The sequence below is a fragment of the Microtus pennsylvanicus genome, chromosome 19, assembly GCF_037038515.1.
Source record: "Microtus pennsylvanicus isolate mMicPen1 chromosome 19, mMicPen1.hap1, whole genome shotgun sequence".
NCBI lineage: Eukaryota > Metazoa > Chordata > Mammalia > Rodentia > Cricetidae > Microtus > Microtus pennsylvanicus.
In genome coordinates, this window is record NC_134597.1 from 28,863,443 (window position 1) to 28,885,925 (window position 22,483).

The 22,483-nt window shown below is 44.8% G+C and overlaps 2 protein-coding genes across 3 annotated transcripts in view; both read left to right on the top strand.

The window, feature by feature from the left end:
• Nup205 (nucleoporin 205) overlaps nt 1-952 on the top strand; it is a 70,525-nt gene extending 69,573 nt beyond the window's left edge. For both annotated transcript variants that reach the window (XM_075953392.1, XM_075953391.1), the window contains exon 43: nt 600-952. In XM_075953392.1, the coding sequence (XP_075809507.1) occupies nt 600-752 (153 nt within the window). In that variant the 3' untranslated portion in view covers nt 753-952. The remainder of the gene's footprint in view (nt 1-599) is intronic.
• A 7,137-nt stretch (nt 953-8,089) lies between these two features.
• Stmp1 (short transmembrane mitochondrial protein 1) lies at nt 8,090-21,504 on the top strand. Its single transcript, XM_075953750.1, has 3 exons — nt 8,090-8,215; nt 19,738-19,791; nt 20,875-21,504. The coding sequence occupies exons 1-3, from the start codon at nt 8,201-8,203 to the stop codon at nt 20,947-20,949; spliced, it is 144 nt and encodes a 47-aa protein (XP_075809865.1). The 5' UTR covers nt 8,090-8,200; the 3' UTR covers nt 20,950-21,504.
• The last annotated feature ends 979 nt before the right edge of the window (nt 21,505-22,483 follow it).

Genomic DNA, 22,483 nt, shown 5'->3' on the forward strand with positions numbered 1-22,483 from the left:
TTGTTTGCACGTGTGTCTGTGTACCATGTGTGCTCCTGATGCCCACAGAGGTTACAAAAGGGCATCAAGTCCCCTAGAACTGAAGTTTCAGATGGTTGTGAGCTGCCATGCTGGTGCTGGGGAATTGAACTTAGGTCCTCTGGAAGAGCAGCCAGTGAATGCTCCTGACCATTGAGCCATCTCTCTAGTCCCTTAATAACTTTTAGTATGACTTTTAGGAGCCATTTTTTATATGTCTGTCTGTTTATCAGCATCAACAATTGTTGCTATTTAATATATACCTTTAATTTATATATATTTGTACAGGAATAAAAACCACAAAAACATTCTAAGATAGAAATGTAAATTTTTAATTAATTTGGTACCCCATTCCAAAAATCTGATAGTGTTTTACATTAGGGAAGTGCCTTTTGTGAATTTATGGGTGGGTGAGGTGGGCATCCTTGCACATGCTAGTCTGCCCCTGAAGTATACACCCACCTTTTTTTATATACGAAAGACCACATTAGAGTAGTATGTCAGTGTTTTAAGTGGAAAGACACAGAATGATATACCAGAGAAAGCAACATAATAATAAAAGGTGTCTGTGTTACCTCCAGCTTCAGTCTGATGCCATCAATGCTTTTGGAGAATCGCTACAAAAGAAGCTGCTGGACATTGAAGGGTTATATTCCAAAGTTCGCTCCCGCTACAGTTTCATCCAGGCCCTTGTCAGACGCATCCGTGGCCTGCTGAGGATATCGAGGAGTTGAGAGCCATGTTTATGCTCTTCTGTGGAAGAGATGAACTGAGGAAAACCATCTCCTTTTTATAGATGACTTTATTTCTAAATTATGACCAAAAGATATTTTGCTATTTCTTTCTTGATATATGGACATCTTTTCTGTAAACCTGCCTTATTTCACCCTTACTTGTGAACAATAAAATACTTTTTAAAAAATAACAAAACAAATGTATGGTCAGCCTTTTGACATAAAAACGTTTTGATATTCATGGTTTTCCCCTGGAGAGATTCTGAACACACAGTTAAAGCACAGTTTGTTTTGAGCCTTTGTGATGCTCAGGTCTCCGCAGCAGAGTGGATCGTGAACTACAGCCACGTTCATGCTGTGCAAACAGAAATGCCTCAAGAACATTGCGCTATCTCCCGAAGTTAGCTTTTGCCTTTCTTTCCTGCATTTCAAATGGCAGCACAATCCATCTTGGTTTCTTTGAAAGGAGCGTGACAGTTTCCAAATTAATCATCCACCTCTGTTCTCATTAGTGTGGTCAGCACCGAGGAAAAGATTGCATGATCACTGCTCTCCCGTGTCCACCACTGGAGGTGCGGTTTCCCTTCCCCCTGCACAAGAGGCTGCAGGAGGGCTGAGGCTCCCACGTGGGTGCAGAGCGTTGCTGTCAGTCCATGGTGTTAGAGTTGATGTCTTTTGTTTTGAAATCTTACAATATAATTTCTCCAGCTTTAAGCATTTTCATTAAAAGACTTGGTCATTGTTAGATGTTGAAAGTGGTTGTCTGCCCACCAGCTGCACACTAGCAATAACTAGGAAATGTCCTGTTAGTAGGCACAAGTCTAGGGCGATGAGGGAGCATATAATTGTGTGCAGAATGCCAGCCTCCTTCTTGCCACTGCCCTGGGCCTCTTCTGTCTTTTACGATCCTAGGGTGAACCTAGGGTCTCACTCTTGGTAGCAAATGCTCTGCCACTGACCTCTCCCTCCAGCCCATTGTCTGTCACCAAGAACACAGCATTGGGTCAGCAGCAAGATGGCTCCATGCATAAAGGTGTTTTCTGCCAAGACTGATGATTGCCTGAGTTTGAGTTTTGGAACATACTTGGTGGAGGTAGGGAACTCACGCTAACATGTTGTCTTCGTGTGCATGGTGGCACGAGTGTACCCACATACAGATAAGTAGATGTGAACCTGCTGACCATCCATACCTAAGAAGCTTCCGAAGGAAAGGATAGTTTGCACAGGGTTCAGAGAACAGCTTGGAGAGTTGGTTTTCTTTTCACCTTGAGGGTCTCAGGTTAGTGAGCTTGGTGGCAAGTGCCTTTACGCACTGAGCCCCCTTACTGGCCCTTTTTGTTCTCTTCAGTTCTTCCAGGAGTGCAGGGGGCTGACTCAGAGGTCAGCAGGGCTGTGGGAAAGTGTGTGGGAGGGAGTGATGCCGTTAGCATCAGCAGTACGGCTGACCAGAATTGCTTCTTCATGAATTGGAGGGCCTGATGGTGCATGAGGCTTGGAGAGAAAGGTTATCTGGGTCCTCTGCAAAGCAGAGGGAAAAGAAGCATGTTTTAGGTACTTTGACTTAAAGTTTTAGCATTTATAGTAAAGGCTTTCTATTCCTCAGAAAGGACTAAGCTAATGTAGGGCTTTTAATTCATTTTCCCTGTGTTAATCAGTATACTGGAGCTGATAATTAAAAAAGGCATGTTCTCTTCATAATTACTACTATTGTAGCTTTGACAAACTGTTCGGTACAAGGCATGAATTTAGTCTTTTCTAAATACCACTTTCCCCAAGTTATTGTGAAACTTTGGACCTTCTGAAGAGTTGGGAGCAGAGTATGGCAAGTGCCTCCCTTTAACTTAGACCACTAGTTGTGAACGGTGTGCACATTTGCTTTCTCTTTAACGTGTATGCATTTTGGGTTTCTTCTTCAGTTGTTACCCGTGCCCAGATGATTCCTAACCAGTAACATTTCCGTGTTTCAGACCTTTTACTATAAAATGCAAAACGTTACATGCGTTCCATATCCAAATTTCCTCAGTTGTCTTTAAAACTTGGTTTAAAACTTTTTAAAAAATATTTATTTGTTACAATATTACAATATTCTTTCTGTGTGTATGCCTGAAGGCCAGAAGAGGGCACCAGACCTCATTACAGATGGTTGTGAGCCACCATGTGGTTGCTGGGAATTGAACTCAGGACCTTTGGAAGAGCAGACAATGCTCTTAACCGCTGAGCCATCTCTCCAGCCCCCAAAACTTTTTTTTTTAAAAAAAACCCTAAGCTCAAATTAGGAACCATAGGTAGGTGCATGTTCTAGGACACAGAAAACTGTCTTGAAAAAGAGAGAGAAAGAATCACATGGTACATGTATCTTCCTCATCTAATCACACCTTGCCTCTCCCCTTTTGCTAAGAGGAGAAGTTGACAGGTTTTGGCTGTTTAGAAAGAGCATCTGTTCTTGTCTTTTGATTAGATTCATGTTGAATATTTTTCACCAGAATCAGCTTCACAGTTGATATTATTCCTGTGGCGTATCTCATCAGTGTGGCCTGTGATCATTTAGTGAGATGAAGGTCATTTCCCATTGGAGTAAGTAATTGGTGGGGTGATACTTTCAGACTGAATATCTGTGTCCAGGGAAACCTTTAATCATTTAATGAATCCTTCCAATTAGAATATTTAAAAACTGCATGCCATTTCAATTAAAAAATGCTTAAAGGACAACAAATCTGGATATCCGGTCTTTGACGTCATACATTTTATACCTTAACTCAGTTCAGGCTGGAGAATGGCCCTTGCTCTACAAGCATGACTGCTGCAGTTTGGACCCAGGAACCGCTGCACATAGGTGCCAATAGCTCCAGTGCTGTGGGGGCAGAGATAGGAAGGAGGCTTCCCGGGGCTTGCTAGTCTTTCATCATCCTAGCTCCTGGTGGGAAGAAGCTGGCAGGTAACAAATAGCACTGGACTCCCGATGCCCTCCTGTGGCTTCTGCTTACACAGGCACACACCTACACAGATAGATGCTTACAGTGAATTGTAGTGAGTCATTTGCTCCAGGCCCTGTGTGAGAAAAGTATGGTGGGCAGGGTTAGGCTCCCATGATCCAGTGAGCCTACTTCCTTGCTTCCCTCCCGGAAGTCACTTCTTAATTCATTGCTTCTTCTGACCCATGCTTGTTACTTCCGAGTGTATGTTCACAGGCATTACGTAGTATTGCTTTGCAGAGTAAAATGCAGTTATCTGTTTTGGCACATTTTGAAACAACTATATAAATTGCTTTTCATGCAGCATGCTTTTTGATAGTTTTGCATTTTTATAATTGAATGGTTACAGTATCCCGTTGTGCAAACACTCTAATTTCTGCCCTATGCTGTAATGGGATTCGCAGACATTTAGGTCCCAATAGTTTGTGAACTGGAGTACTGATTATATATACACATCTCCTTGGTGAGACATATGCCATGTAAGAGGGTTTCTGCACATTATGTAGCCAGAAGTGGAAATCCTGCTTGAGAGGTTAAGAACCCTGTTTTTGCTAGACATTGCTCTTTTTCTTAGTGTTTCCCCACTATACTCCTACCTGCAGGGTGAGAGGTCTAGTATTTCCACACCTCTGATTGTTACCAATAAAGTGTGTGTCTGTGTGAGCGGAGAGCGAAGATTAGTCTTAGATGTCATCCTGGCCCGGAACCCACAGGTTTAGGCTAGGCTGGCTAGCAAACCCCAGAGTTTTCAGTCTATCTTCCCCGCACCGGAACTCGGTCTCATGCTTGTGTGGCAAGCACTTTGCTGACTGAGCCGTCTCCCCAGCCCTAATTGCTGCACTTAAAAAATAAATGAAAAAACCAATCGCTGGTGGATGTAAAGTGGTGTCTCAGTTGGTTTGGGTTGTGTATTAGTATAGCTATTCTTTCTGCTTGTATGTTTAATTTTTCCCCCTTTGTTGGATGTATTAGGGTTTCTATTGCTGCGATGAAACACCATGACAAAAGGCAAGTTGGGTAGGAAATGGTTTAGTTGACTTATATTTCCATATCATTTTTCATCATCGAAGGAAGTTAGGACAGGAACTCAACAGGAGGCAGGAGCTGATGCATAGGCCATGGAGGGGTGCAGCTTACTGACTGATTGCTCAGCTTGGCTTGCTCAACCTGCTTTCTTATAGAACTTAGGACCACCAGCCCAGGAGTGGCACTGCCCACAATGGGCTGGGCTGAGCCCTTCCTATTGATCACTGATTAAGAAAATTCCTTACTACTGAATCTTATGAAAGCATTTTCTCAATCAAGATTCCCCCCTCTCTGATGACTAGCTTGTGTCAATTTGACATAGAACCAGCCAGTACAACTGAACCCTTGTCAACTTGACACACAAACACATTGCTTTTCAGTTAGAAGCTTTCCTTTTTCATTTAGCCCCAGGATGGACTGTTAATATTAATATTATAATATAAAATATAAATAACTTTAATGTCCAATAGTCCTTACAATTTTAATTACATTAAAAAGTTTAGTCTCTTTAAAATATCCAATCTCTCCTTTCCCTCTCCCTTTGACTCTCCATGTAGCCTTAGCTGTCCTGGAGCTCAATCTGTAGAGAAGACTGGCCTCGAACTTGGAGATCCACCTGCCTCTGACTCCTGAGTGCTGGGATTGAAGGCATACGCCACCACACCCAGCTTAAAATAATCCAATCTCTTTAAAAATCCAAAATCTCTTTTAAAAGTTCAAAGTCTCTCAACTCCTGTGGCCTCCTATAAAAATCAAAATTAATCCCCCAGATTCAAGGCTGGGCAAAGCATCCCAGCATGATGTTCCCAAAAGCCATCCCACTGCTAGGAGCTCCACAAACAGACCAAGCTACACAACTGTCACCCACATGGCTTGGTCCCATGCAAGTCCCCTAGATGTCGGTCCAGAGACTGTGAACTCCCTCAAGCTCAGATCGATCCTGGTATATTTTTTAAATTTTATTTGTTTATTTACTTGTTTATTTACTTTTGGTTTTTGAGATAGAGTTTCTCTCTGTAGCTCTGGCTGTCCTGGAACTCACACTGTAGACCAGGCTGGCCTCAAACTCACAGCCTACCTCTGCCTCCTGAGTGTTGGGATTAGAGGCATGCACCACCAAGCCCAGCTGATGCTGGTCTATTTTCAATCACTGCTAACTTCTCAGCTCCAGTTAACTAGCATCAATTGTCCCAGGAAAGGAAAGGTTTCACTTCAATGGTGCTGTCTTGTTAATCATGGATAATTTTCAGTCTCTGCTGACCAGAACCACAGCATCTTAATTCAAAATAACAAACAGCCCCGACAGAATCTTTAAACTTCCCTCTGAAACTTCACAAGCCAGGCCTCCATTGTCTGTATTGCCCTCAACATTCTTATCTTCCAAGCCATACAGAACTGAGCACTGAAGACTCAATGACTTTTCTTGCACAAAGTTCCCAAGTCCTTCCACAATTCTCAAAACTCATACGTGGTCTGTCACAGCAATACCCCATTATCCTGGTACCAACTTGTCTTACTTAGGCTTCTATTGCTGTGATAAAACACCATGACAAAAAGGGACGTTGGGAAGAAAAGATTTATATGGCTTATACTTCCACACAACTGTTCATCATCTAAGGAAGCCAGTGCAGGAACTCAAACAGGGCAGGAACCTGTAGTCAGGAGCTGATGCAGAGACTATGAAGGAATACTGCTTACTACACACTCCTCATGGTTTGCTCAATCTGCTTTCTGATAGAACCCAGGACCACCAGCCCTGGGATGGCACCACCCACAGTGGGCTGGGTTCTCCTCCATCAGTTGCTTATTAAGAAAATGCCCTATAGCTGCATTTTTTTTTTTCTTTCAAGACAGTTTCTCTGTGTTGTCCTGACTGACCTGGAACTCATGCTGTAGACCAGGCTGGCCTCGAACTCATAGAGATCCACCTGCCTCTGCCTCTGGAGTGCTGGTATTAAAGGCGTGTGCCACCACAACCAGGCATTACAGCTGGCTCTTAGGGAGGCATTTTCTCAACTGAGGCTCCTGCTGACTCCAGCTTGTGTCCAGTGGACATAAAACTAGCCACACTGGGTTATCATTTTTTATGGGTATGAAATAATTATATGGTAAATTCAGAATGCCCCCCCATTTTTTTCTGCAGTTATTTACTTAACTGGGTTATTTTTCTCAATTTTTACACATTTTAGTATGTCAGATCTATCAATCTTTTCCTTGATGGTGTGTAATCTCTATACTTTATCTAATTGTTTTTCTCTAACCAGATCTTTTGTCAGTTTAGCAGAGTTGAGTCGGGGGGGGGGGGAGTGAGAGAAGCAATGAAGCAGATGGGTGGAGAGAAGCAGAGACGGAGAGAGACTTCTGATAGAGGGCTGGAGAGCACTTTAGTTTTCAGCACCCATATGGTGGCTAACCACCATCCACAACTCCAGTTCCAGGGGATCCCGTGGCCTCTTCTGACCTGAAAGGGCTCTGGGCACACACTTGGTGCACCTTCATATATGCAGGCACAGCAATCATAAAATTAATAAATCTTAGAATATCCATGATACTTTTTCTATGTCTGTGCAATACACTCCCATTTGGCTTAAGCTAATATGATTTGTTTTCCTGGTTATTTTTCTAAGACACGATCTCTCCGTCTAGCTCCAACGGGCTTAAGAACATGCTGGCCCTGAACTTTCCTCGAGCCCTCTGCTTTGACTCCTCAGTACTGAGGTTATAGGCATGCACCGCTAGACCCAGCTACAGATTTGTTTTTCTGTTATTTGAAAGCAGAGTTTCACTTAGGCAGGTGAAATTGAATTTGAAGACTGAGGGCAGTGCAAAGAGTGCTCTCCTTGTGACTGTGTACGAAGGAGGCGACCAGCAGTAAGACAGGGCCAGATGCAAGCTCCACTTAGGCCTTTAGTGAACTTCAGATAGATTAGGCAGTTGCTGGTGGCTGCCAGCAATCACTACTTCGATCCAGCTGTGCCAGACTTCGAAGATCTCTCTCCGTCCTCTATCATGGGTCTGACTTAGGCTTTTGAAAAATGGGCCCTTTCCCCCTCTCAGTCTGAGAGTCCACTGTGGGGGCGACTAGCATGATTCTTTGCAAAGAGTCAGCTGCTCACCTGGCATGTGACCTGCCACCTCATCCTCATCCTGGTTGAGTAGGCCAGGAAGCCCCAAGTCGGACTGTGTTATCACAATTGCCAGCGTAATTAAAAGAACTTAAATTCCTGGGCCTCAGCTTTACAGAGGCCTTGGTTCTAAGTCTAGGCTTGCACTGCTTCCCGCGATGACCGTCAGGGGGCGCTGCGGCACCGCAAGTCGCTTCCGGGCATGGAGAGGGTGGGGCGGGGCGTAAACCGGAACCTGACGGCGGGTTCCGCCCTCGCGCTGGGGAGGAGTCCGGGAGCAAACTGAAGCTCCTTTCACACCCTTCTCGCCCTCCCTACCGACAACATGCTCCAGTTCCTGGTGAGTGGAGCCTCCGAGGATGGGTCGCCTCGTCCTCTCGGGGTCCCGGGTCGGCGGTGCACGGCTCTGAACTTGGGGCTCGAGCCGGTGTTCGCCCCCTCGGGGTAGCTCGCGCGGCTCTTCTCCTGCCTTCTCCCAAGTCCTTTGATCCTTTGCGTGGGTTTCTTTGCCGTCATTCAAGTTCTGAAAACTTTGAGGTGTCGGGGAGATTGATGCGTTTCCAAAGCCACTTGCTGTGAGCTTATTGTGTAATCCCAGTTCGTAAAAGTTTGGTCAGAGAGGTCCTTAATGATTTGTCTCCTGCCCCCCTCCCCCCTCCTCCTCCCCACCCCCATCCCATGCTCATACTCGGCCTGATAGTTGGCAGTTTTGAGGCCCTAAGAGTGCCTTTCACAAGTCATGCGTTAGTCAGCCACCTCACGAGGCTGGAGCGAGAGACTCACGGAGCCCTCTTCAGACCTTGACAGTTTGCACGCTTTGAGGAATGAGACAGATTGACCCACAAATAACTCATAATAGAATTCCTCTTTTTGGGGAGGGGAGTGTAAAATGAAAATCAAAAACAAATTATCCCAGTTCTCCGTTTTGAATTAGCACGTTTTCTGGCAAACATCAGGTCTTTCAAAAATTGCCCGTTGAGGATTGCAGGCAAAGTTGCCAGTCCAGTTTTCACACGCAAGTTTTCCAACTTGATGTTTCATCCTCTACTTCTAATAAAGCAGATGTCCTCTCTCTTTCCCATGGTCAGTGGCCACCTGGTGCTCGGGGAAGGAGTTGCTCCTAATCCAGTTAGCCCAAACCGGATTGTTGACATAAACTGGCCCACAGACAAGCCTGCGTCTCTCATGCCTCTGGGGGTTTCTCCAGTGTCCTAACTGTGCATTAGCTTAGGAGCTAGGAGTCCTTAACTGTCGTTCACTTGTTAGGAATCACTTTTAAAAGCACTATCAGCTGGTGTAAGATGATACAACTGGCCCTTCCACTGCATCTGATGCTCCTTGGTAACGAGGGAAAACATTAATTCAATTTCCACCACATTTTCCGTGCTTTTGCTGAATGGGTGGTGTATTTTGTGCGGGACTAAACTGCTCTGTACTAACGTGGAGTTTTGATTTGAGAATTCAAGATTTTCAACCTTTAAGGAAAGATGTTTTAGCCGACCGTTAGATGCTTAGCACAGGTGTAACTGGGCACCAATCACTGGTGTTCTCTTGCCCTGGGTCTGTCTCCTCTTCATTGCTTCTGTTGGGGAAAGATGGTGGGCAGAGGTGGAATCCACTTTCATGTTGTAGACTTGGTGAAACACTGTTAACTTCTGCAGGTCTTGGTCTCTACGTTAACCCTTTCATCTAGGAAACACTGGCCATCATGGCCTAATGCTTAAGAGTTTAGATTCCATCACAGGGTTGTGGTGGCGCTGGCCTTTAGTCCCAGCACTCAGAAGGCAGAGTCTGGCTGATCTCTGACTCTACAGAGTGAGTTCCAGAATAGCCAGGGCTACACAGAGAAACCCTGTCTTGAGGGGGGAAAAAAAGTTTAGACTTAAGAATCACACTTGAATTTGTACCCTATTCTTGTTACTCTTAAGCAGCGGAGGTTGGGCAAATCATTTAAATTTTCTGTGGTTCAGTTTGCTCTTTGTGAGGTTTCAAAAGGAGCCAATACATAAACACTTTAATGATGGCACTTAACTAAAGATAGAGATCTGCTCCCTCTTGTGTCAGGTATCAGAAATGGGAATTAGGAGAGGGTTGGGTGTGAAGGAATGATCCCAGTCTCAGTTTGTGACCCGCCGCGGCGCACTTTGTAACCCTCTGAAATGTGTCCTCGGTTGTTGCCTAGGGGGCTATCGAAAAACTTGTGTATATGATTGTGTTCGGGTTAAAATGGGCACTCATCATCCCTCTTTCCACACTTCATCCACACCTTGCCCCCAGCTTGGCTGAGTTTTTTCAGGGAACACTTAGATGGGCAGTCTACTGCGCGCCCTGCGGCGGTGGCTCACGGCACCTGTGGTCCTGCTACAGTGTCTGGCCCTCTTACCTCTTGAGCCCCCAGCAGCCATTCCCTCACATCTTCCTCACCTGTGTCCTTTCAGCTTTGGGGCCTGCGTACTGTACTGCTTGGGCTCTGTCGTGTTAAAACTCAGAATTGCAGAGTGAGGGCGACTGGCCACTGTTCGGAGAGTGGACTTATCTGGGTGCAGCAGATGGGCCACTCCCTGCCTCTCTAATCTTTCCTGTTTCTCCTGGCTGCCTCCCTCTGCTCTTGGTTGCTGTGGATGGCTCAAGCCTGGGCCTTGAGCCACTGTGCTCTCTCCATTACTCTTAGGGAATGCGTTTTTATCAAGTCTTCACTGACAGCTTCCTTGACTACCTTGAGGCCTTTTCTGTGTGTTCCAGATCCTTCTGTCAACTGTCAGCTTCTCTTCTTCTCCTTTCTCTCACACCCTACTCATCTGGATTGACTGTTCCTTCCTGCGTTCCCAATCTTGTCCCCACATTTAACTCCCACGTTTGAAACATTGACATAATCTTTGATTTTTTTCTTTTATTCATTTTAGTCATTAAAACTGTTTCGTTTTTGGTATCATATGCTTGGCGTGTATAGTCACTTGTTTACGTAATCTTTTCTTAAAATCATGTGATATAGTAGATGTATCTTCCGTATAGTAAATTTCTTTCTTAAATCACATCATACTGTCTGTCTATCTGTCTCTGCATATGTCTTCATCTGTCTCTGCACACGTCTCTACTGTGGGGCATGCACATGAAGAGGTCAAAGGGCAGCTTTCAGGAATTGTTTCTTCTTCCCCATATGGGTTCTGGGGATTGAACTCAGGTTGCCAGGCTTGGTGGCAAGGGCGTTTTACCTGCGGAGCCATTTTCCAGGCCAGACCTGCTGTGTAATCTTGCCCAGGATCTTTCATTGCTCCGTGCTTCAGTTTTCCCAGCGTAGATCTGGGCAATAATAGTTTTATAAGGTTGTAAGAGTTAATGAAAGAGGCAGGTGCTTCCTCTCACGTAGGCCATAAGGTCTGCGTGCTGATCAGCGAAGCTTGCGTCCTTCAGCTGGCTGCTGTGGACTTCAGGTTGTGGGCTAGACGGGCTCTCCAGCCTGACCGACATGCTGCTGCTTACCCTCCCTCACTGCTAAGGGATTTAGTGTGGGGACATACAATACTTAGTGACTAAGACAGCTACAGTCAGTTCTTCACATTGCTGGCCCATCTGTGGATGGGAAATACTAGGAAATAATCGCGTATGTATTGCATGTGTACCATTTTCCCTAAGCAGTACAGTGGGGTGGACGTCTGTGGCCTTACATGGCAGTAGGCTCTGAGTAGTCTAGAGGGTTAGGTGTCAGGGGCGTGGGTGGGGGTTTCTGTGCAGTTGAATAACTAACTTGAACAGCTACAGATGTTAGTGTGTGGGGTGCCTTGGAATGGGTTCCCTCATTAATTTTAGGTCTTCCCTTTTCACTTCATTATTACTTTTGGTTATAAGATAGTTAAATAGTTGCACCAGCTTCTTTGAGAGCCGGGAGACCAGTACACCCTTCCCAGAGGATTTTCATGAGCCCCTGATGAATGTTGGCACACTTAAGGAATTAATGATTTTTCTAATTTTGTTTTTATTTCTTCATTTATAATCTAAGCACTATTACTGAATATAAAGCACTGCTTACCTCTTTTGATTTTCCAAGACAGGGTTTCTCTGTTCTGGAGCTCCCTCTGTAGACCAGACTGGCTTCTGACTCACAGAGATCCGCCTGCCTCTGCCTCCTGAATGCTGGAACTAAAGACATGTGCCACCGCACCCAGCCACAGCTCACCTCTTAAGGAAATGCTTTTCTAGGAAGCACAGAAGGGTTTTAGTTTTTATCCCTAGCAGGCTTTTGTTCGGATGCATAGAATATGGATATTTTCACTGCTTGAAGCAGCCGCTAAACTTCTTGTGATAGTCTTCACATCAAGTTAGAACAGTAAGACACAGAAATGGTGGTGTGGGTCCATGCCTCCTTGGAAGGCCTTCTCATGTCTTCTTTTGAGACCTGTTAGCAGGACTGGAGAGACACCTTGGCTGGAGAGCACTGGCTGCTCTTCCAAAGGGTGTGTGTTTGATTTGCTGCACACACAGTGGTTCTCAACATCACTAACTAATTTGAGGGGATGCTTGTCCTCTTTTGGCTTCTGTGGGCACCGCCCGAAAGTGGTGTACATTATAAATGTAGGCAGAACACCCATTCAGATAAAAATAAATAACCTTTAAATAGTGTTATCAACTTAGCTTTTTATTCTAGTCAGTTAACGTATAGTTTTGAGATATAGATGTTCTCACCGTAGACCAAATATTTTTAGGCTTTCTTTTCAGTGATAGTGTGTAGCTATATTTGCATAATATTTTTTGTTTGTTTTTTGAGACAGGGTTTCTCTGTAGCTTTGGAGCCTGTCCTGGAGCTAGCTCTTGTAGACCAGGCTGGCCTTGAACTCACAGAGATGTGCCTGTCTCTGCCTCCCGAGTGCTGAGATTAAAAGTGTGCGCCACCACCGCCCGGTCACTTAATATTTTTTTTAAAGATTTTTATTATTGTAAGTGTGTGTGTTTGTTTTGTGTGTGCGTGTGTGTGTAGAGGTGTTAGATTCCCTGGTGAGTTATAGGCAGTTGTGAGCTGCCTGATGTGCTAGGAACTGCAAGAATAGGTACGTGCTTCGAGCTGCTGAACCTTCTTTTTAGATCCTTAAACCCTTGTCAGTAACTGTGAGCTTGGCTATGTTATTTTTGAAAATATAATTTGATGAGTCATAGTTTGGACTTGTCAGCCACTTTGGGCTCATGCCAGGAGCCCTCCCCAGATAAATGCTGTAGCTTCCTTTGCTGGCCTCCAGACACAGCAGCTTTCTGAAGGGGGAGAGCAACCGCCTCTGATTTGGAAGAGTCTTTGTTCCTTTATACACTCGGTGCGATAAAGTATTGTTGGCTGATCTGTTCATGTGTTAATAAAAAAGTACATTGAGAAATTTTTAGATTTCTTGTGTGCAGGCTGTACCGTCTATCTGACTGACTTTCCTTTGCTCCTCTGGCATTTCATTCTTTCTAACAAAGTCCAGTGTGGAAGCCATGAAGTTGTCTTTGGTTTCTTTCTTTTCATCCCAGGTAGCCGACATCATTTCACCAAATATTAGTACTTGCGCTTTCTCTCTCTCTCTCCCCCCCTCTGTTTTGTTTTATGGCTTTGAGACAAAAATTCCCGTCTAATGTCTGTAATTTGGAGGTTTTAGTGTGCCTAGGGATTGTGTAGCCATCATCTGCCTTGTTTTATATAAAAACGGAGCCGTATCATGTTAGGATTCATTTCTCACCCCCTCTCCAACCCAGACAGTCACTGGTCTATCTCCTGTCACTGTGTCCGCGGGTGTCCTGCTGTTACGGCCTTCACGGAGATCCTGTGGCTGTGGTTCTGTAGGACCTGCCCCTTCTTGTGCTCTAGTAGCTCATAGATGGGGTAGGTGTTGGGGTGGCCCTGCGTCTGGGCTTGGGTGGTGGCTGATCTGGTCAGCCTGGGTCTCTGCTGACCTTCCCTCCCCTAGGGAGCTTCCCTGCATTCCCACTACTGCCTACACTCTCCCATGTGGTGGTAGCCTGTGAGGGGTAGGGCTAGCCCTCCATGACTGGTGAAGGCCCGGGCCAGCCAGCACAATGCTACATAGCTTCAGGCAGTAGCCCAGACCACAGATATCTGAATGACCTCAGACCAATCCAGACATGGCCCCCAGCGGCAACACAGGTCCGGACATCACCATGGACTCAGGTGGTAGCACAGGTTACTCAGATCAGTATGGCCCCTGGAGGCCGCCCAGACTCCAGACATCCGCATGACCTTTGGTGTTAACACTGGCCACGGGCATCAACATAGACCCTGGCTTCAGTAGGACCATGGCTTCAGGTGGCAGCATGGCCACAGACATCAACACAGGCTGCAGTAGGGCCAGGGACCTAGGCATGGCCGTCAGTGGCTGCACAGGCCCCACTTCATCTGCCTGCTCCAGTTCCACAGCAGGCGGACATCTCTCCGCTGTGTACTCTGTCTTCCCATCCTCCCACATTGGTTCAGTGAAGTGGTGCCTGCTGTTCTGTGCTATGGGGTGGGGGCTGGGTGTCCTTTGTTTTTGTTTTTCTTTTCAATAAAGCCATCTTAGTGGGTGTGTCATGGTTCTTCATGGTTTTAATTTACTTTTTCTCAACAACTAACTGATGTCAGACATCTCATGGGCTTGTTGACTGTGTACCTTCTTTGGAGAAAACCACTCAAAGCTTTTGCCCATTTTTTTAATTGAATTATGTTTCTCTGTCATTTAATTGTTCTTTTTTTTTGTTTGTTTGTTTTTGTTTTTTTTTGTTTTTCGAGACAGGGTTTCTCTGTGGTTTTGGAGCCTGTCCTGGAACTAGCTCTTGTAGACCAGGCTGGTCTCGAACTCACAGAGATCCTCCTGCCTCTGCCTTCCGAGTGCTGGGATTAAAGGCGTGTGCCACCACCGCCCGGCTTCTGTCATTTAATTGTGAAAGATCTTTATTTTAGATACAAATGCTAACAGATATATGATTTGCAAATCTATTCTGTGGTTTGTGCTTTCTTTTTGATGGTATTATTTGAAAGGCAGACATTTAAAATTATTTATTTTGTGTGTGTAGTGTGTGTACACATGAATATATACAGGTCTGCTTGCCTGTACATGTGAGAGGCCAGAGGTCACGTTTAGATTTTACTTTTCCTGCCTGTTGACAGCTACTGAAGAGCATGCATGTTTTCCTGACCCTCCTGGTTTCCCCATCATTTCTCTGACAGGGTGACCCCTCTCAGATTGTGCTGTGTACGTACCATGTTTGAAATGCCTTATTGCCAGTGTCAGAATCTGGTAGTATTCTGAAGCTGGAACAGGGTATTGTTTATAGAGGCCCATGGGTTTTGTTTTGTTTTGTGTTTTAAAATAACTGTTCCCTTCTCTTGTGCTCCAGTGCTTGGTGATGTTGCCAAGATAGATCCACACTAGAAGGCCTGTGTTTATTTTGAGACATGCATAGTAAGAACCAAGACTTTTAAGCCTGAGCTGGAACAATTCAGTATTAGGCTATTTTGAGAGTCCAGGAGGCTCAGCAAAGCTGGGGCAGGCTGCGTGGCTCACCTGAAGGTACAGGTGGCTCAGACAACCAGAGTTCTCGTTTTGTCGCTTCTTGACATCTTCTCGGCCCCATTTTCCTGTTGTTAAGATATTAGGATTAGTATCCTCAAGGATTTTTTTTTTTTTTACATCTTTGCTCTTTTAAATTTTGTCTCAAATTTAACGATCTTTCTGATTTTCAAGAACTTATGGTTTGAATCTACTAGAGTGAAAAAAAGAAATAATTCTGCTTCTTGGTGCCCCCTTGGTAATGATTTTTAAAAAGCCTCAGAAAATGGTCAGCGATTAGAAACTAGATAGCCTTGTTATGTTTCTTGCCAACAACAAACCAATTTAAAATTGCCCTTGGAATTTAAAGGTTCAGTAGAGGAGAGACCCTGTAGGGTTTATTTTACTGTTTTTCTCGGAGGTGGCAGCATGTACACTGAGGTGTGGGTGCCTGCAGACGGCGGAATGAGATTGGTTCCCTGGAGCTGGACTCAGTTGTGAGCTGCCTAACATGAGTGATGGCAACCGCACTCTGGTCCTCCGCAAGAGTGTGTGCTCTCAGCTGCTGAGCCATCTCCAGGACCCCCTCTGCGTCTGGGTAGAGATTAGATAGGGACCTCGTGTGTGATTGATGATATAATAAGTGCTCTTTGACTTCTGTTTTGACTTCTCTATTGAGATGGAGCCGAAGCAACGCTGTTTAACAAAATGATGGGGGAAGGTAGATGCCACTTTGAAAGTATTAAGTTAGAAATTAGCCTGCACTTGGGAACTCTGAAGTAAAAAGTCACTGGGAAAAACAGAATTACCATCACTAAAATGCAAGCGCTGAGAAACTTTCTCATTTGTGTATAGAGAGTACTCTAAATTCTCAGGAAAATGCTCACCCAGTGGGATAAGCATTTCCAGTTCTCTAAAAGTTGTTCTTGTCCTCTTTGTCATTGAGTGGGAGCCATGTTCCCCACAGACCTGTAGTGTTCTGCCCGCTAGTCCCCGCCCTTGGCATTGCGCTCTGCTCAGCCATGTGTCAGAGGCTCCTGTTCTTTCTGCCCTTGTGATCTGAGTTTCCAAGTAGCTCAAGCTGTCCTGTGCTGCTTTTGTGAATAACCCTGGGCAGGCCACTTTCGTTCTTTTGAAATATGAAGACACTCAACTTTGAGAGTCCCCTTATTTTCATTTTATTTTATTGATCTATACATTTTTCTCTGCTCCTTTTCCTGTCTCTGCCCTCCCCTTCTACCCTTTCCCATGGTCCCCATGCTCCCAATCTATGTAGGAGATCTTGTCTTTTTCTACTACCCATGTAGATTAGATTCATGTATGTCTCTCTTAGGGTCCTCATTGTTGTCTAGGTTCTCTGGGATTGTGATTTATTTGTAGGCTGATTTTCTTTGCTTTATGTTTAAAAACCATTTATGAATGAGTACATTGATATTTGTCTTTCTGGTCTAGGTTACCTCACTCAATATGGTGTTTTCTAGCTCCATCCATTTGCCTGCAAGTTTCAAGATGTCATTATTTTTTCTGCTGTGTAGTACTCCATTGTGGAAATGTACCACATTATCTTTATCGGTTGAGGGGCATTTAGGCTGTTTCCAGGTTCTGGCTATGACAAACAATGCTGCTATGAACATAGTTGAACCTCAGCTATTAGAAACTACAGGGGAGGGGAGGCTCTTCTGATTACTATTGTTCTTCCTCGGAGATGTGAGCAGACTGGAACTGGACATTGGAGAAAACAGCATGGAGATATAATGATCTCCAGGGTCTCCCAGGTACCCCTGTCCTGGAACCCCCTATGTGGAAGATGCACTCGATTTAGATGTAACCCTCCGATACTAAGGTTTACAGATCAGGGGAAGAAGAGGGACCTATCCTGGTTATCTGGGAAGATGTAGGGAGTAAGGCTATACCAAAAGGGATATGATCATGGCCTTATCTTCATGCTTTGAATGGAGATACTTCCTGAGGACCCTCCTCGGATGCTGGGGCCTGCTTCCAAGCTAATGCCCATGGGGAACATGCCTATATATACCTCAACTTTACATACCTCAACCCCCCCCCCCCATCTACCCCTAAGGTATCCTTCACCAAACCACCTAGAGATGTAGGGGGATTAGAAGCCTCACCTTTATGGCTTTAAACCTTACCCACCCTGAAGCCACTGAGGCTTGTTGGCTTTGCTTACAGTCACTACTCCACTACTTTGAAGCCTTTGGGGTAAATGGCTTCTAAGAAATACTAGATACAGCTGATATTTGTAGATAGGAAAACCCCGAAATGGAGATGTCTGATTGACTCCCCCTTTGGCAGATGTCACATGCAGCTTGTGTCTCATACACCAGACACCTTCTTCTTAACCTCACTTGTGATGTGGATAATGGGTCTATAGCTTCATGGAGGGTGCCCTAAGATCATGGTAATTTTGGATCTGTCAAGAGATGGAGGTTACTCCCTGCCTGTCTGACCCACTGATCATTCAGTATAATGATACTTGCCTGCTTGCATTAATTTTGCCTCATGTGCTTTACCACACACAAGAAAAATTCCTGGCCCAAAAGCATAAGAGAGAGTCCCTAATGGCCCTGGCCATCACCATATTGATAGGGCTAGGGGTGGCCAGGACTGCCCTGGACACCTCATCCCTGGTGCTTTTACAACAGGAAATGGGAATAATTCGCTCACAGTTGACAGTGATCTTAGAAAAGACAGAGACTGCATTATATTATTTACAAAAGTCTTTGGATTCCTTAGCAAGGGTAACCTTACAAAATAGGAGAGGCTTGGACTTGCTGTTTATGGAACAAGGAGGAATTGGCAGGGCACTTGGGGAAGAATGTCACTTCTATGAGGACCTTTCCAGGATAGTTACAAGAACCCTAAATGAGTTAAGAAAAGATATTGATTCATTTAAGTCAAGGACTCCCCATGAGACCTGGTTTAATTGGTCCCTATGACTTACCACACTCATCTCGTCCCTAATTGGGCTGCTAGGTATTTGTTTATTGATAGTCTTTTTTGTCCCATGCATTCTCCAAAGGCTGAAACAACCATTCCAAAAGCAGATACTGGTGCAAGATGATTGTCTATATTCTGTCAATTATGTTTTAATAAATGCTGATTGGCCAGTAGTCAGGCAGGAAGTATAGGCAGGACAACCAGACAGGAAGTAGAGGCGGGTCAGTGAGAACGGAATTCTGGGAAGGAGGAAGCTCATTCCTCCCTAGTCCTATCCAGACACCAAAGAAGGAAGATGTGACCTGCCCCACTGAAAAAGGTACCGAGCCATGTGGCTAACATATACTAGAATAATGGGCTAATATAAGTTATAAGAGCTAATAAGAAGCCTGAGCTAATGGCCCAATCAGTTTATAACTAATGCAGACTCTGTGATTTTCTTTGGGGCTTACCAGCTGTGGGAACTGGGCAGGACAGAAACCCCAACAAGCAGGCCCTCATGTTATAGGATACAACAGGTACAACTCATGGCCCTTCAAGAACATTATGATAGGCTTGGTACATCTCACCCCACAGATGAACTCTCAATTTGAGGGTATTCAGGCTGAAACTCCGGATGGGGGTAGCCCTGATCTGTGGGCTATTTGGGCTTGGTGACTGAGGTGAGGGGGTGGGATAGAAAACAAAAAGGGGGAGATGTTGAGCCAAAATTATCTCAGGACCTGTACCTCAAGGCCAGTAGGACAGAGAAAAGCCTGGCTTGAGTTTGAAGGATAGTCAAAGCTACCCAGTGAGGACGAGACAGCAAAATCTAGGTAGACACCCCTCCAGCCAGAGGGAGGGCTTGGCTGTCTCTCATTGGCTGGAGGTACCCCCACATCACATCAGCCCACATGATGTCTTTAACCTATATAAGCTAACACTCACAGTAATAAACTGAGTTCCTGCTTTGACTTGACTCCTATTGCATCTGATTGTTGAATCTTGCATTGTGGGCTGCGGAACAGGCAGATAGTGCACTCACCTTTTCCCGGGGAATAAGGCTAAGGAGGCCTGGCAGGACTCAAGTGGCATTTGGTAACAGAATCAGAACCTAGCTGGGGTTTCTAGACCTCCATTCAGGACTTTATGGAGGCTTCTTCAGATAAGGAAACTATCTCATAGCCACCATTTATTCTGTTCTGGGCTTTCTAACTTTGGTGTGTGGCATATATGTGTGGGATTGTTCCATAGAGAAAAGATGTGACTCCTGTGTTCATAGTATGCAGCCCTACACCAAGCACCTGAGCATCCACCTGCCATGCATCTTGGGGAGATGTAGCCCATGTGTTCGCATTGGTCGCAGGCTCACGATGGATTTTGTCTGCAGTATAACTCTCCTATTCTATTGTTTCAGCTTGGATTTACTTTGGGCAACGTGGTTGGAATGTATCTGGCTCAGAATTATGACGTAAGTAGCCATATTTACATCTTTGTTGCTCCCTGTACCTGTTTCATTGTTATTTTTCTCTCTCAAGGTGAAGTTTGCCTACTAGCATAAATGAAGTCCATAAGAATGAATCCTTAATTTTATAGAAAGTTTTTCTTTTTTTTGAAAAAATAATTGAGCTCACAGAAGCATGTATGTCCCCGTATCATCACAAGAGAATAGTAGATGTGGGTTTATTGGAGTGTGGCTCATGTAAGGAAGAGAGTTTGATGGGGTAGGGAGTTACATCAGCCTTCCTGTAGGGATGAGGGGTGGAAAACTGGGTGTCACAACTGGATGGGAATCCTGAAAGGTGTTTTAGAAGACATGGGATTATATCTTCTTCTGTACTAGAGATCTTAGTGTGACAGAAGGATTCCTACTTTTAGAATCTAGTTCTCTAGTCAGGGACTGTAGACGAGGCCGCTTGTTTATTCCCAGACCTGAAATAATCACACAGAAACTGTATTAATCAAAACACCACTTGGCCTATTAGCTTAAGCGTATTTCTAGCTAGTTCTTACATCTTAAATTAGCCCATTTCTGTTATTTTATATTTTACCACAAGGCTCATGGTTTACCGGTACCAGTATGTGGGCATCTTTCTCTAGGGCAGCTACATGGCGTCTCTCTGACTCCGCCTTCTTTCCTCCCTTATCTGCTTGGACTTCCTGCCTTGCTCTAGTCTTCTAGGCCACTCGGTGAAACAGCTTTATTCATTAACCAATAAAAGCAACACATATGCAGAAGGACTTCCCACACCAAGGGACTTTATTACTTTATCATTTGTTGCATACAGATGTATATCTTTTAGTTGATACTGGGTTGAAGGGCTGAGTGTGTATCTAAAGGGAGAAGGTGGGCCTGGCTTTCAGGGAGGGAACATAAACTTAACACTGATAGCTTTTGTATGCAGGTATAAAGCAAAGAAATAACCACCATTAAGCCGGTCTCCTCCAGGGGAAGCCTAAACCTTGCAAAGCCATTGTTAAAGGAAGAGATGTGAAGGAATAGTGGATAGGTAGATGCTAAATTAAATGCTCCTGTTTTTTTTTTTTTATTAAGATGCCAAACCTGGCCAAAAAACTTGAAGAGATTAAAAAGGACCTGGAAGCCAAGAAGAAACCCCCTAGTTCCTGATGTCTGCCCAGCACTGCACTCTGGACCCAAGTTCCCTCCTTCATAGCCGCATCCCAAAGCTGTGTTCCTCCTCAGCCTCAGACCTTGCCTGTTGCCTTAGAACCAACATGGGGCCAGAAGTTAAGGTTACCAGCAGCTTCCCCTCCTCCTGTAACTTCCGTCCAGCTGCTTCTGAGTCCTAAGACTGGAATATGGTGCTAGGTTAGCAATCACAATCTTTATTAGTGCTCGCCACCTGTCCTCTGGGAGCTACCACCTGTTGTCAAGAGAAGGATGAATGGATTCGGATAGCTGATTTCACCGTCCAGCAGTTACAATAGGAGTGTGTTACATGTTTGTTGTCAAAGTAATTAAAATCAATACGTTCAAGCCAGTTTCTGGTGAATTATCCATTTATTTTGTTATCAAGGAGCTCCATGGTTGATAATTTAACCAATGAATCATTTGCTTATCATTAACCAAGAAACTGAATTCTGTAAGAACTTGGAAATTTTAAAACATGCAACCTTACTGTTGTCTGAGTAAAGTCTATTTAGTCTGGGTGTTTTTCCTTAATGATGTGTTTGCTCTGACTGCTGTCAAAAGACCCATTTGACATTGTATGGCAGGTGGATAGGTGAGAAGCTGTTGGTAAAGGACTGTTAATTTTTTAAATTATGTATTGACTTTATAGTGATTCCCTCACAGAGAAATGAGGTCCGGATGTGTGATAAAAATGAAACCGTGGGGACATTCTGCATGGTCCGAGTATGCAATAAGCTGGGACCGTGGCACAGTTGGAGCTCCCCTGCCCCCATCAGAATGGATCATCAAGCATCGTCATCTTTTTTTTTTAAACAGTCTCCCTAAGTTACCCAGGGTGGTCTTGAACTCCTGGGCTCAAGCAGTCCTCCTGCCTTAACCTCCGGGGACTACAGGTGTGCACCACGGTGTCTGTCTAGTCCATAGCCTTTTAAGTAAAGAATATTCTAACAGGTACCTAACTTTTCCCCAGGAGATGATATGAAAGTGATTTTCCACGAAGGCCCTTTCCAGAGTCCGTCTTGTTCCCAGATACAGTTCCTCAGGCAATCCCCATTGTCAGGTTCCTGGGTACCCTCGAGCGTGCCTAAGCACATTGTGGCTTTGTTTTTTCTTTTCTTGTACATGCTACTCTTTGCCTTTTGGCTCTTCCTTTTTTTTTTTTTTTGTTTGTTTGTTTGACACACAGTGTCAAGCCCGTGCTTTATATGTCAGGGATGACTTTGAACTTCTGATCCTCCAGCCTCTGCCTCCCGATTGCTGGGATTAAAAGTGTGCACCACTGCCTGACTTGCTTTTTTATGCTTAGTGGAATGCATTCCATGTCAGTACGTTAAGAACAGGGAACCTGGGGCTGGAGAGATGGCTCAGTGGTTAAGAGCATTGCCTACTCTTCCAAAGGTCCTGAGTTCAATTCCTGTCAACCACATGGTGGCTCACAACCATCTGTAATGAGGTCTGGTGCCCTCTTCTGGCCTGCAGACATACACACAGAATATTGTATGCATAATAA

Bases quoted from the DNA above. Each gene is read 5' to 3' on its own strand.
- Stmp1 (XM_075953750.1), top strand. The intron at 19,792-20,874 runs GTAAGTAGCCAT...TTTTTTATTAAG, and splicing joins ATCTGGCTCAGAATTATGAC to ATGCCAAACCTGGCCAAAAA.